General features: G+C 42.4%; 3 protein-coding genes across 7 annotated transcripts in view; 1 reads left to right on the plus strand and 2 right to left on the minus strand.

The window, feature by feature from the left end:
• Window positions 1–3,052, minus strand: part of PEX1 (peroxisomal biogenesis factor 1) — a 28,276-nt gene extending 25,224 nt beyond the window's left edge. The window contains exons 1-2 of one of the 2 annotated variants that reach the window (XM_017817722.1): window positions 2,933–3,052; window positions 259–402 (exon numbers count right to left, since the gene is read on the minus strand). In XM_017817722.1, coding sequence (XP_017673211.1) covers window positions 259–402; window positions 2,933–3,052 — 264 coding nt within the window. Of the gene's footprint in view, window positions 1–258; window positions 403–2,545; window positions 2,652–2,932 lie in introns of those variants that run through there. The other variant, XM_017817723.1, reaches the window with a different exon arrangement.
• Window positions 3,053–3,283: 231 nt separating this feature from the next.
• On the plus strand, window positions 3,284–10,097 carry RBM48 (RNA binding motif protein 48). Of its 3 annotated transcripts, XM_017817715.1 has the most exons (6): window positions 3,438–3,657; window positions 3,767–4,169; window positions 5,179–5,369; window positions 5,500–5,645; window positions 6,595–7,130; window positions 8,159–10,097. In XM_017817715.1, exons 2-6 carry the CDS (start codon window positions 4,014–4,016, stop codon window positions 8,234–8,236), a joined length of 1,107 nt encoding a protein of 368 aa, XP_017673204.1. In that variant the 5' UTR covers window positions 3,438–3,657; window positions 3,767–4,013; the 3' UTR covers window positions 8,237–10,097. The 3 variants fall into 3 exon arrangements, with proteins under 3 accessions (XP_017673205.1, XP_017673204.1, XP_017673206.1); XM_017817716.1 differs by lacking the exons at window positions 3,438–3,657; window positions 3,767–4,169 and adding an exon at window positions 3,284–3,395; XM_017817717.1 differs by lacking the exon at window positions 3,767–4,169 and having other exon boundaries at window positions 3,438–3,684.
• EFCAB1 (EF-hand calcium binding domain 1) lies at window positions 8,538–15,077 on the minus strand. 2 transcript variants are annotated; one of them, XM_017817720.1, is made up of 6 exons: window positions 14,943–15,077; window positions 14,536–14,691; window positions 12,946–13,050; window positions 11,254–11,405; window positions 10,334–10,438; window positions 8,538–8,668 (listed from the first exon to the last, which is right to left on the minus strand). In XM_017817720.1, the coding sequence occupies exons 1-6, from the start codon at window positions 14,998–15,000 to the stop codon at window positions 8,618–8,620; spliced, it is 627 nt and encodes a 208-aa protein (XP_017673209.1). In that variant the 5' UTR covers window positions 15,001–15,077; the 3' UTR covers window positions 8,538–8,617. The 2 variants fall into 2 exon arrangements, with proteins under 2 accessions (XP_017673209.1, XP_017673210.1); XM_017817721.1 differs by lacking the exon at window positions 12,946–13,050.
• Between the last annotated feature and the right edge of the window lie 24 nt (window positions 15,078–15,101).

Consider the following 15,101-nt stretch of genomic DNA (forward strand, 5'->3'; position numbering starts at 1 on the left):
CTGAGAATAGCTGTTCCATCCCTGCTAAGACCTACCTACAAGCATTATTTAGGCAATAGTTAATGATTTAATGAGAAAATCTTTTCATGTTTGAAACATTTCAGGATAGTTAATGTTTCTCATGAGCAGACATAAATGCAGTAACTGTCTAAATACATCAAACAAGAAGGTCATAGCTAACTCATAAAGTATTGCCTTTCAGGTATCCTGCAATACATTCTTTATTTAAATAAGAACAAAAAAAAATGCATTTCAAACCTGTTCTCCATCTGTGATGCCAAGTTTCTCTGCTAACTGTCTGTTAATCTCTGCAATATTTTCATCTCGGTGACCTCGATGCCTCATTTCCATCCAGCTCAAAAATACTGGCTGATGACCATAGGACACTTTCACAGCTTGGCCCTATGAGTTCCAAAGAAATAAAATAAATTAACATAAACCAAGCTAAATAACATGGCTATTAGACAACCTAAACTGTGTTTAATTAGAGAGATCAAAGGAATTAAAAACATTTTCTGGATTTTACAATTTATTTGCACAACTCTTAACACAGAAGTGCATGTTGGTTTCAACTCTTAAAACAGTTTTTTATTTTTATGGACTATTTTAAAGTAACAAAAGTAATTCTTCCTTCTGCATTATATGGTATTAAAAAATATCTTACAGAAAAGTATAACTACACAATTGCATTTCCAAAATGAGGGGGAAAATATGCCTAAATTTCATAGGAATTATAACATTTGCATGGTCTCCAAGAGTGCTTTCATGACACATTTAAAATAAGTCACAAATCGTATTAACTCAGATCAAAATGATCTTATCAATCTGTTTTAGAACCATTCAGGTATTTTGATCCCAAACTGAAGAATCTCAACATGTTCAGTCAGTTTCCATATAGAGAGACTGTATGTTATACTGTATCATTCAACTGGTATTTTCTGTAATTTTTTCAAAAGTTATTATTTTTGCGAAAATTTAGTGACGAAGAGACAATGTACACTGTGAATATACCACAGATTTACTTGTTAACACAGTGATATTTTCTGTTCTGTTCTCAACTGTATTTTAAAAATTTCCAATATTATTTGACTTTTTTTGTAAACTCTGAAAATATCTTCAGAGAAGATACAAAATGGTTCCAAGACCCTTTTACCAAAGGTAATATTTAATTCCCTGTACCCACAGATAACAATCCTAAACATTCACTGGTCAGATTATGTCACTAATACATCTGTTCTAGAACAGGCAGCAGTCACAAGTATAGAGGCCATGTTGCTGAGAACACAGCTGTGCTGGGCAGGGCACATCTCCAGGATGAAGGACCACCGCCTCCCTAAGATCCTGCTTTATGGTGAACTTGCCACTGGCTGCCGCAAGAAAGGAGCCCCCAAGAAAAGATACAAGGACTCCCTGAAACAACATCTCAGCCTTGGCCATATTGATCAACATAACTGGTCTACTCTGGCCTCCAATTGGGAGGTCTGGAGACACACCATCTATAACGCTGCTGATGCTTTTGAGAACGCACGCAGGATCACCCTCGAGGAGAAAAGACAACGCAGAAAGAATCGTGCCTTGGAGAATATACCATCTAAGGAGTCTTTCTGCTGTGCCTTTTGCAACCAGACATGCCTATCTCGTATTGGCCTTTTTAGCCACCAACGCGCTTGTAACAAACGTGGGTAGAGCCCTTCCCAAATCTTCGTTCGCGAAGCCCAGCCATGATCCACAGATAAAGCTTCTCCCCCAGTGTCTAATCTTTACACAGCACTGAGTTTTATACACCATTTTGTCACTCACTTATCTAATACCTTCTGCAATGAGATTTAGCTTTTGATTCCAGTTGAGTCTATTGTTTACTCAGTGCAATCTATTAACATAACTATTTACTCCCTTTTTAACAGTTTTATTAATGAGGTGTTTTTAATACGCAACCTCTATCAAGTTTTCAGAGATCATATCTTTTCATTTTACTGCTCAGGTTAAGTAAAAGCAGGAGCCCACCATAACCACCGATGTACAGAATGACCCTACAAGATCTCAAAGCAATTGCACTCCTCCCTTCTCTCTCTTGCCAGCAAATCTGTAAAACATTCAGAAACTGCAGCTGAAATGAAGCTCACATTTATACTGCATTTCTCGCAACTCTGCCAACCTCTTTCTACCACCACAAAGAGCAGGTTTTTACACGTCTGGATTATCTTGCTGTTGGGAAATGCCCTTTTCGGCCTTGGGAAATCCGGAGGTTACCCCGCCGGGAGAGGGAGCCTGGGGCTGTGCCAGGGCTCCTGAGCTCTGCTCCCGTCTCCTCCTCCTCGCCCGGCTCATTCCTGCCATTTTCCACCCTGTTCTGCTGGCAGATCCGTAGTTCTGTGTTCATGGCACAAGGGACAAAAGCAGGCTCTGCTCCCGTTTCCACGTGTGTAATGTTATTTACGAGCGGACCCGCGTCCTCAGCTCTGCGTGACGGGAGCCCCCTTCTACAGCGACACATTTAATTTATGTACACTAACAACGAGGATTCTGCATGGACTGACCACCTCACCTCCCACCTCGATGATAAATTCACATCTTATCAATGCAGGGCTAATGCTGGCGAGTTACTGTGAGAGCTAACATGAAACGGAGTACTGAGAGAGACGCGGATGCTCACGGTGCCAGACCACGTTGGGGGACATAATTTCCAATCTTTCCCGTGTTTTATTAGGAATGGATGACAACGCCGGGCTGCGCAAGGGGCGAGAGAAAGGGGGTTCCTCGGGGTCTCCTGTGAGGGGTCCCTGGCCGCGGGGAGGGGAGGAGGGCACTGCGTCGTCATGGCAGCGGGATGCGGGGGAGGATGGAGTGCGGGGCGGATGTTGCGCTCCCGTAATCCTCACCGCCCACTTGGGGCGTCCCTCCGCCCGGGCCCCGAGCGGCGCCGCCCCGGTACCTGCTGCAGGCGGAGGAGCGCGGCCAGCGCGGGCGGCAGGTGCAGGAAGCAGTCGCGGGTCCCGCTCAGCACGACGGTGGCGGAGGCGGCAGCTCCGCCGGGGTCGCCACAGCCCCACATGGCCGCGGCCCCTCAGCCCTGCGCGCCCGCTGTGCCCGGGCACGGACCCGCCCATCGGGGCGGAGTCCCCCACCCCCCCTGGGCAGTGGTACGGCCCACCGCCGGCCAATGAGAACGCGGCATATGCCCCTGCCCGCCTCTGATTGGCTCCTCCTCTCCCCCCTGAGGACGCCGGCCGTGTCGGTCCCGGCGGCAGCCAATCAGGGCGCGGGGCGCAGGGGCTGATGGGAAGATGGCGGCGGGCGGCCCGGGCCCGGGCGCTCCCTGTCGGCATCACGCGCAGCTGGGCGCGTGCGAGTCGCGCGCCAAGTACCGCGAGGGGCGGCGTCCGCGCGCCGTGAAGGTTTGGGGGGGAGGGGCGGGGTCGCTGTGGGTGAGGGGGACGCACGGCCGGGTCGGGCTCGGGCCCCGCGGCTCCCGGGAACGGGACGGGGAGGAGAGGAGAGGGGAAGGGAGGCCGTGGGCCTCGCCTGCTGCACCGCAGGAGCTTCTCGTTACCGCAGCAGAACTGCCGGGTTTGGGGTTTTGCGTGTGCGGTCAGTGTACAGCGAGCTGTAGCGGCACCTTATGGGACTGGTGTGAGAAAGGACGATAGAATCGATAAGGTTGGACAAGACATTTAAAATCGTCAGGTCCGGTGCCCACCTGGCTCCAGCTTCCTCTCAGGGAGTTGTAGAGAGCAATAAAGTTAACCCTGAGCCTCCTTTTCTGCAGGCTAAACACCCCTGGCTCCCTCAGCTGCTCCTAACAGGACTTGTGCTGCAGACCCTTCTTACCCCGCTCTCAGGACTAACTGCAGCACCTCACTGTCTTTCTTGGAGTGAGGGGCCCTGAAAGAAAACAGGGTTTGAGGTGCGGCCTCATCAGTGCCAAAACAATGGTTACTCCCTGCACATACACATAAGGCACGTCTTTTTCTCAAACACGGCCCTCCTGAAAACTTTCAAACCTTCTGTGTTTCATGAAGTCTCAGAGCTGTTCCTTTACTGTTCCAAGAGTATGCCATGGGCCGGGGACAGAGAGCCTAGTGTATCCACACAGGGACAAAGGCCACTATAGGCCAGCCATCTCTGGGCACCAGACGATACACACAGGAGAAACAGTATGGATGTCCCAGGTGTGAAAAAAACCTTATTCGAATCTCCTCTCCCTAGACATGAGATCAATCATATTTCAATCCATTTGTTCCCAGAATGCAGGCAGGGAATATGCTGCTGTCACAAGAACAACTTAGGAGGCTTGTCTGTGGAGACTGTTTTTTATGGTGGTAGTTTGAGAGCTGATTTCCCAAGCGATTCCTGTTGTTGTCCAGAATTTACTCTTTTTTTTGGTTTTGTTTTTAATATGTAACTTATGCTGTCTAAATATTTGGTTTTTTCTTTTTTTTTAACAAACTTGGAAAGAATTTCCTTTGATCTCAGGGTTTAACTCCCTGTTGTATGTAGTGAGCTGTCACAGAGCTTTCCTTAGAGTCTGTGCTGCTGGACAGTTCACAAAGCAGAAGGAAGTGGTTGATTTAGTTTTTAACCTGCTGGGAAAAGACCTTGTTTCCCTCTGCATCCAGATTTTATCTGTGTGCCGTAAAATGGTAAGCTGTTGGATCATCGTAGCAAGGAGACAGCTCTGCACACACACCATCTGCCCCAGAGAATTGCGATACTTGTTTTTTTTCCTTTGTGAGGAGAAACCCAGTTTTCGTCACTTGGATGATCGCTCTGCTTGTGAACAAGACAGGTTTTTTAATGTTTTTTTTTTCTGTACTTTGACAGTGTCTCTGACAAACCAGTTACTAGTCAGTCTTGCATGGAAGCTGGCCAGAGGCTAGAGGTTTTGCTTAGCAAATGGCAGTACTCTGACCTCGTGCAGAAAAGTCAGCTCTCATTTGTGTTTTGCTTTGAGTGAGAAGCTTGGGTTCAGTTCCTGCTCAGTGATGAGGAGGTCCCAGATAACCATGCACTTATTGCCCTACCAGAGTCCAGAGTCAAAGTAGTCAAAGTAGAGTACACAGGGATTTTCCTGAGAGGACTTGGAGGAAAAACAGAAAACATGGAAAAAATCCCTGCCTTTTGCAATACAGCAAGAATGTGAACATTTTTGAATACTCTTTGGTTTTGTTTTTTTTTCAGGTTTACACTATCAACTTGGAATCTCGCTATTTACTGATACAAGGAGTTCCTGCATTAGGTGTTATGAAGGAATTAGTTGAACAATTTGCATTATATGGTGCCATTGAGGAGTATCATGCTCTAGATGAATATCCAGCAGAGCAATTTACTGAAGTGTATCTTTTAAAATTCCAAAAACTGCACTGTGCAAGGTATTGGACAGGGCAATATCTGCCTCTTGTTGTCTTACTCTTTTATACCTTCTGTAGTTACAATGTGTTAAACTTCTAGAGAGTTGAAGTAAAATCCTCAGTTCTGCCAATACAATTTAATTCCTTTCAGGGTGGCCAAGAAAAAAATGGATGAACGAAGTTTCTTTGGTAGTTTGCTGCATGTGTGCTACGCTCCAGAATTTGAAACAGTCCAAGAAACTAGAGAGAAGTTGCAGGATAGAAGAAAGTATATAGCAAAAGCAACAAATCAAGGAGGTTTGTGATTATATTTCCTAGAGAATCTTAACATCTTTCTTCAGGGGTGGGTGGGGTTTTGGTTAAAGAGCCTGTTAAACAAAATACTTTTTATCTAGCTGTAAAAGATGTATTTTAAGCATGTTTACAGTATAATGGAGACATCTCTCAGTATTTAGAGAACTGTATCCTTTTCAAAGCAACTTTTCAGTTTCAGTTAAGACTAAAATACAGAAATGCTTAAGCTTTAATAATGAAGTATTTCCTTCACTTTTTGGGGTTTTTTTCAAAATGTTATCAGAAATTTCAAGCACTAGTAGGAAATCTAGGATGATATTTTCACCCTTGTTCCAGCTTATTCAGACCTGCCCAAAGGGACAGCTTTGGAAGGAAGGTGACTGTACCAGAACTTTCAACAAAAAATTTCTCCAGCCTACATCTTGGCACTGGGGCAGTTAGGAATGGACTGGGTTTACAAAGGCTCCTGTACTGCAGAGCTCCCAGGCAGCACTGAAGGTTGGACAAGATGAGGAATAAGCAAAATGCTGAGTACAAGCTTCTCCTTTCTTGTGCTCGTGTACTTGGGTATCACTATTCATTGTGTGAGGGTATTTAAAGGGAGTAAAACCAGTGATTTTTAACATCAAAACACCTGGTTGTTTTCAATTTTGCTAGACAGCCTGTCCTTGAAATCATAAATGGAGGTAAAAATCACCAATTTGCTGTTAGGAATATTTTCCTTCTGTTCTCAAAACTGTGGAAATACTTCTGCTCAGGCATTCCTCGTAAACCAGCAGAGGAACTAGGCTGGAAAACTAGTTTGAACAGTACCACTTAAAAATCACAGAAAGGTGCCTGGGAATGGAATATCACTGTATTACTTCTGCAGTTGTATTAAATATTTCTTCTTATTTTTTAGAACTAATAATGACATGAAATAGTGAAGCTGGTTTTTTTGTTTGTTTTAAAGATTGCTTTGTGTTAAAGAAAGTTGAGGGCCCGAAGAAGACAGTTTCAGAGACCTCTGAGCATGACTGCCCATGGAGTACATCAGGATCATATGCAGCCAGTAACTGGAATCCATCCTGCTTTACAAGTTCTCATGGGGTATCCCAAAACACAGGGCATCCATCTGGGAATCATAATCAGAGCTTGTTAACATCCCCACATTATGATAACAATTGTGCTGAAGCTTCTGGGTACTTTGGCCAAAACACATCCCTAATTCCCAGTGTACATCTAGGAGGATGTACTCCACCAGCTTCCTTAATGCAGCAAAGAATGGTTCCAACTTACAGTGGAATTGACAGGTTTATGCCTCGTACAACTCACTTGCAAGAACGTAAGAGGAAGAGAGAAGAAGGTAACAGGTTTTCCCTCCTTGGAACAAATGCGGACAATACTGAAGTCATTATTGGTCCACAACTGCCACAAATGCCTAAAGTGGATATGGATGATGAGTCATTGAATACTTCAGCTACATTAATTAGAAATAAACTGAAAGAGGTATGGGTTCTTAAAGTTCTGATAGTTTCAAACATATGTGCTTGTTACTCATAAAAACAGCAACCCTCAGGTAACTTAATTCCGCATTCACTCAGTATGACCAGTTTCTGTGCCAGTTAAAGCTAGCATTCTTGCTCTTTAATGCTTCCATACTCTAGAGTATTGCAGACAATTCTACTCCATACCTCTTACACTACTCTTAAGAAAGTATAAATGTCTGTGCACAGTCCTAAATGATTTTCAGTAAACCACTGGTTTTTTTTCCAACGTGTGGGGGCATGGTAACTGTGCAGGTAGTCCTGCTGACTCCAGCGTGGTGCTTTTATCTGGTTTCTGATTGAAAGGGAGTGAAAAATAATGGGAGTCGCAGTTCAATGTAATTTTGCCTCAGCACTTCTTATCCCATTAAAAGCTGTACAGAAGCATTTATTCTGTGCTGAGAAACATGAGTTAATCCAAATAAACATTTACAGAGGGTATTAATTAATTAGCAGGTCAAACACTCCTGATAAAACTTTCCATTTACATTAAGATATGAAAAAGCTCCCTTGACTATGACTAGCTAGACTGATTTGAAAGAGCTTATATCTCCAGTCACATTTGTAAATAAGCACCACTTATATTAAATACATTTCTAAAATATGTGTCAAAATGCACATTTTTGCTTTCCCTTCCTTTCCTGAAAGGAAACTTTCCGAGTTTACAAAGCACACTCAACCTTACTGTGAAAACACCTCTGGTAGGAAGAAGGTGCTCTATCACTAATGCTCTATCACTGAGTATCTGTAATCAGTTTCTCTGGTTAAATACAAAAATGGTACTGCTGACTCTTCTAAGTTTAACCTCTATTGTGTTTAATTCTGCCTTTGGTGTTATTTTTTTCCTCTATGCAGCAGGAAAATTCAATTCCAGCATGATTATAGTAATACATCCCTCCCAATACTCAAATGTTGGAGATGTGGCCTTACTCTAAAATAAGGATAAAAAGGTAGTGGTTACAGGTTACTAATTTTTTTTTTCCTATTTAGGTAGCAGATTCTGTTTCTGTGGAAAAGCCAGAGAGTAGATCAGCCAAACCAGTTGTAAAGCAGAGAAGAAGAATATAGACACTGCTGGCAGGATCTTCCAACAGTCCTTTTATAAAGGATATAGTTTAAAATATTTATTTTTTATGTAAAAAGTAAAAATTTTTTTACACTGTATTTCCAAGAGATTCTGTTAAAAATTGTATCAATTTGTTTCTTGGAATGGACAAACCACTATAATATATTATTGTTGCAATGTTGTCTTGTGTACCTTATACTTTAACATATTTCCTAACACTGAAGAACTTTATTTAGGTAGAGTCATGGAAGTAAATTCTATTTATGCTGTAAATTTTACAGTAAAGGAATACTGAAACAGTAATTTCAAGTTGCTCCTATTTTTACTGTATCATGAAGAGTGGTGAAGAAAAACACCCTTCACAACAGTATTCAACAACGGAGTTACAGTTTACGAGTGTCCGGGAAAACTCTCTCTTCAAATGCAATCCTGCTCTGTTTAAAAAAAAAAAAAAAGAAAAAAAGAAAAGTAAATTTTCAGTTAACGAAAGGATTTATATTTATTGAGAAAATGTACTGGACTGAAATGTGTATGCAAGGAATAGGATACCTCTTGCTTTTTAGCTTAGAAAAGGTAAATCCATAGCACTAATGGTGTCACTGCTGGGAGACCAGTCAGAACATCTAAAGTTATAGTTGAAGGGGAAATTCGAATTTTAACTGCTCAGCAGCAGGAATGTGTGACCAAGGAATGACCTAGCATGGAGGGCAAGAAGACCCAGCTGCAGAATGAGGTAAATGGGCTGGAAGTAGGAATGCTAGAGACTGGGATGACAATGTAAAGGAGTGAAATTTCCCTTGGTGATGAGATTTAATATCTGCAGCATTGTGTTGCAACAACCCTGGAGTGGGAGTGCTCAGGGGTCACCTTTGGGCAGTAGAACTGGCACTGGGGAGATGAATCCAGCACCAGGCTAAGATGCCCCATTCTGACATTCACAGGATTGGTGCTGGTGCAAGTGTACGTAAGGAACTGGCTCGTGCCACATCTTTGCAGGCTCCTTGCAGAACCATTTACAGTGGCAGGACTCTGTCAAATACACTAATCATTACACAAATGAGTGTTTAATTTGGGGTAGAATTAAAATTACAATAGCCCCAGTGGGAAATCTAGTAAATTATGGGTTTTCTTCATGTAAAGCTCATAGCTGAAATTTATTTTAGGGCTTGAAAGGACATATAAATATTGTTCTCTTTTAAAAGTGAAACTAAAGACCTAGGGGAAAAGCAGCAGTTGGGTAGGATAAAGAACAGAAGGCACAAATGCTCTAAGCAAGAAACAAACCAAGTTTTCCACCTCTTGCCATGATTAGCCTGAATTGTGGGCCTGGTTTATCACCAACACTGACAAAAGAAGTAATTTTTCCATGCTGATTAATGACAGTGATTTTGTTCAGAAACTTTAAAACCTTTTCACTGGTGTTAAAAAACAGAGTACTTACTTTGGTTTTCCCAAACCCTTTAAAGTCTTTTGACAGCCTGCCAGGAGAAATCTGGCATTTTGGGAACAGCTGCTTTGCAGCTGACATGATGTAATGTAGCTTGCCATTGTGGCTATAACACTCTTTCTTCCTCTCCTCCAGCCTACAGGTGGGTGAGCTGGCAGGAAGTACAGGTTTCCAGCAAAGGAAAACTTGCCATGTTCTCAGCAGTCTTATACAACTCTTCTGTTTCTAGGAATCACTGTGCATATTTCAAATTTTATTTTGCTGTCTCTATGAAGCTACAATTTTCAGTATTTAAAAGTCACACACAGCTCAAATAGAATGACAATTACTGGATTAGGAAAAAAAATAGAGCAGAAACTCCCTCCAAAGTAGAATTTAACACTAAGGAAATGAGCATGGTCTAAATTACCATCTTCAAAAAAAAAAAAAATTGAATTAGACATATTACTGATAAACAAAGCCTGGTTAGATGAAATTACGAAGCAGCAGTGCCACACTCTCAAAGGAAGAACTCTCAAGGTGGGTGTTTGGTTTTTTTTCCAGAAAGTTACCAGCCTCTCCCAAAAGACACTGTGAGGTGACAGTTAATGCCATAATACACGTCTCCTTACCAACAGAACAGAAAGTATTGCACCTTTTTTTAAACTCATACCTTTATGTCTGGCAAACATGGTCCAAAGGCTTCTAAGAGAAGATTTTCATCTTTGACTGCTTGTTCAAAGTCCGCAAAAGAAAGCTTGCCATCATGATCATAGTCCTACAAAAGGAAGGGAACACTTCAGCCAAGAGTTATTACTTGTAGCAATTGTATTTTTGTTTAACAGACGTTTTATTGACATGGATTCTATTTTTAGTTTCACTGTACACAAAATCGTTTTTTGTGGTCATCAGTCTCTGCTCAGACAAGCTTTGTGTCACTTGCCTCTACCTAAAGCAGAAGGGGTGGGTTTGAAAAATAGAGAAGACGGAGTTAAATAAAAGGAGTTGGGATTCAAAACCTGGTTTTAAGTGAAATTTTTTGACCACCACCATAGAAGGGGAGAGTATATATCTTGATTTGATTAAAATATTGAAAGACAATATCCTAGCTAATCTGGATATCCTAGATTAAGCACGGTAAGACAAGCTTCACATTAATAACCTTGAGTGTACTATTATAATAGAATATATAAATTGCATAAAGACATTTCATGAGCAATTGATAAAACACAGATGTACTTAATAATAAAGCTAATGCAGATGCCTAACGCATAAATGGAGCTTACACTTTTGAGTTTTCCACTTCTGACGGGGCTTTTGTTTTGCTTGGGTATGCACAGGTGGGTATGCACACATTCACATACTAGTTTATACATAAAGTTTATAGTACCTTCACATAGTAAACTAAGTTTCATGTGAGGATACTGGACTGGAGCTCACTAGATCTGGATTGTATTTCTGGCTTTCCTTAGGAGATTTTCAGAATCCCACTGTAAATCACACACCATATTTTGTTACCTCACAGGAAGGTTCTAAGCTTCGGTTAATGAATGTTTGAAAGACACTCAGATACCACAGTGAGTAAGTACTTGCCATTTTCTTCAGTACTATCTCTATCAAGTCCTTAATTGCCTCATCAGGGTCTTCATCTGCTGGCTGTTTGATAAGGGTGTCCTTCAGCATTTGAAACATTTCCTCTCTTGAAATGTATCCATCACCATTCAGGTCATAAACCGCAAAACAGTCTTTTGAATACAAATAAATTTCAAGTTGATTACAAACTACAATCACATACCATTAAAGGTATCTGTTACCTATAGAGAGAAAATGTGAATTGTACCTTGTACAGCAAATCTATTGAGCTAAATTTATTATATATTTATATATGTAATAGTATCACATTTTGATATTAGTCAATTAGTACCTATTTTCCCTTTATAGTTAAAAATTATTTATTTCTGCTCAAATAAATATTATTCAGTTCACAGAAACCATACTTACTTACAGATCTTATCTTATCTTAAATTGTCAATTTAAAATATAAATAAGGTTCTGGTTTAGAAGCCAAATTTCCCATAGTGGGGACCTGCTATCTCTACCAAAAGGACTTTGCACCTACAAAACACATCCTCATTTTTTCAGATGCTGGGTTAGAAAAGTAAAGGAAAAAGAAGAATGAACTGTACTGACCGCAAAGAGAAAATACCTTAAACAAAAGTATTTTGGGTATCTGCATAATTCCTCTTCTAATTGTTTCTACCTTCCTGGAATCAGAAATCTATGATCATAATAAACTTTACCAGCCTTCATAAAACTTAATTAAACAAACAAACAAAAGTCTTAAGTTAGGAACACAGGAGGTTTGTTTTTTTTTCTGACTAAGACTTTGTCTACAGTGGAAAACACTCCTGGCATACACTTGTGACAGACAACACTGTGTATCACTACACACTACTAAATTCTATAGTGCTTACAGCAGGGCTGCGTATTTTACTGCTTGTAGTGGTACTGACACATTCATTGTCCTGGGCACACATTCTAGTGCTATGGCATCCCAGGCCACTTTCCAGATGAATTTACATAGTTTGTTAGGGATGGCTGATGCTGCAAGCTGGGAACTATGGTTGCATATATAGTTCATGTTGTCATGAAAACAACATGCTGTCATTCTCCTTTTTCTTATTACCTTCCCCCCCCCATGTGCCCTATTTCTGTTTCTCTGCTTCTAAAAATTTTAGGGTTCTTGCTATTTTTTCTCCTCCACCTTTCTCTGTCACTATTGTGGAGGTTCTCACGACCATACTCTTACAGACTCAGTTTTTCCACCTATGCTTCCAAGCTGAAGAACTGCTGGAGTTAATGCATCTGCTGCTGTGTCCCCACTGTGCCAGTAAATGAATGTTGGCACTGGTCTTCGCTGGCTTGAGACTGTGCTATTTAGCCAGAATCACCCTAGAGATACATCTGCTTCTTTCTATTACTGTGTGTGAATACAAAAACATATATTTTGTCAAAACTGTATACTGTAGAATAAACTTCGGTTCCAATGCAAGTTTTTGTAAGCAACAAAATAAGGTGGCAGCTGTAACAGCGGTTTACACAGAAAAAACTCTGTCTCAGAGAAGCAATTTCAGAACTCAGTTTCATTGCATTAAACTATACAGAAGAAAACTCTTCAATTATCAAATACTTTATGAGAGTAACTATGAAATTACAGCAAAAGCAATGTTATTTGTCATGAATTCAGTGACTAACAGTAAATATTAGCACACAGATCAATCTTACATTTAATCTTCTCTTCCAATGTCCCCCGAAGTAATATTGCTAAGCCTTCCACCCACTCCACCACAGTGATGCAGCCACTGTTGCTTTTATCAAAAGTGCTGAACACTAGGAAGTGTATTAAATGCATTTTACATTTATATAATAGAGAAACAAACAAAACAAAGGAGGATTTTCTTGAATTTGTTGAAATTATAAACCCGTATTTTTTGTGAAGATGTTTGCCTGTTTTCGCCAAGGTATGATTACCCTTCTTGAATCTAAGATGTAACAATGAAAGGGATTTTGCCCCTCACTTTATTGATCTTTCACTCTAGAATCCTGCTGGCTAAGACATTTTGTTTGATCTGTTGCCTGACTAAAACAACTGCAGGAAGTATGCTTCCATGCAGATGTGAACCAAATAAACCAATACCCCTTACAATAAGGCATGTTTGCATACAGAACATTTTAATTACTAGGTTTTGTCTCAGAAAATCCTGGAGAGAGCAATCCTAGAAACAACATATAAATATGTTAAATACACAAAGAAAAATAACCTCCTGTCATGTACTAAAATCTTTTTTCTTCTCCCTTCCCTAAGCAACTTTCAATTTTCACAGAATCACAGAATATGCCAAGCTGGAAGGGACCCACATGGATCATCCTGGCCCTGCACAGGATCATCCCCAAGAGTCACACCATGTGCCCGAGAGTATCATCCAAATGCTTCTTGAACTTGAAGGAACACCGCTAATTGCAGAGACAAGCATTCTGGAATTGGAAAACGATAGGTTTGCTTTTGCAAACTGAAATCAGCACCTTTGTACATAAGCATTATTTTTAAGAATGTATACATGTAAGCTATCTTCCAAGACACATTTGACTTACTGCATAAAATGGCAACAAGTTTTTATTTTATGGCATGTAAGTACTTCTCCTGCTAGAGAGATGAAGAAAAGTTGAACCAAGGGGTGGCTCTTGGCAGCCCAAGAATGAAAGAATGGCAGATTGATGCCTGTTCTGCATCCTCCTGTAGACACCTCTACATCAGAGATCATTCATGCAACTTTCACAGTAACTGCACTTGTGGCCCGCATGTTATGAATCCGTGAAAACACTCTATTTTCAAGGGGTTACTTGGCTCATTACTCTCACCTCCCTGTACTCTCTGCCCAGTGCTTTCAGTGCTGTTCACAGTGCCTCTATCCCAGAAGTCATCCACTCTAACAGAATGCCTTTCTGGGACCTCCAGGCTCGAGCTAGAGCTGTCCACCAGCAACAGTGACCGCGGCTCCGGGTGGAAACCAAGGGAGAAGAGGCAAGTGACACGATGCTGCCCTCTTCCATGGCTGCGATAGAAACCGCCACAAGGCAGCACTAACACTGCCTCTGCCTGGTCTCCCTGGAACTAGATCGTGAGCTACCCTGAACTATGGAAAAACTATTCCGCATAATGAAAGAGAAGATGCCATTTTCCCAACAGCTCCTGAGCATAACTCCTCCTTTGCTGTCCTCGCTGGGATGAGGTGGCATTATTTTGGCTCGGTACACTCATCGGGTCAGCAGCGTGAAACCAACGCCATCCCTTCTTTTCAGAAGTCTCCGCCTCACCTCGGTCCAGGACCACGTCGTCCGTCATGCCAAAGGCGGCGAACAGGGTGTCTCTGAACACGATGCGGTTGAAGCCGGACACAGCGAACTGGCTGCAGGACCTGGCCAGCAGCGCGTCGAAGAGCTTGATCAGACATTCCACTTCGCCTTCGCTAACTGCCCGGCCCAAACACAACCAAACACAGGTTATAAGTTACGCTGGCAGAACACGGGGCAGGCACCAGGGCTTGGGCACCACTGGCGCTGACCATGACACCGGTGACCCCGACCCCGCCGCCCCGCACACCCTGTTCTTGAGGGGGCGGCAGGAAATGCGGTGCCTCCTCCCCCCACCCGGGCGAGCACAGGGACAACGGGAGGCGGTGGGGCGGCCGTGGCGGGGCTCCTGCAGCCCGGGGGACACTCACAGTGCTTGGTGGATCGGCTCAGCGATTCTGCCAGGAGCTGCAGCCTCTTCCTGCTCATGGCGGCGGGAGCCGCTCCTGCCGCCGCCGCTGCCCTGGCAACGCGGGCGGTCAGAGCGGCCTGGCGGCGCCACAGGGGCCGGGCGTAACAAACACATACAC

Source organism: Lepidothrix coronata, unplaced genomic scaffold (genome assembly GCF_001604755.1).
Source record: "Lepidothrix coronata isolate B3197 unplaced genomic scaffold, Lepidothrix_coronata-1.0 Scaffold62, whole genome shotgun sequence".
Classification (NCBI taxonomy): domain Eukaryota; kingdom Metazoa; phylum Chordata; class Aves; order Passeriformes; family Pipridae; genus Lepidothrix; species Lepidothrix coronata.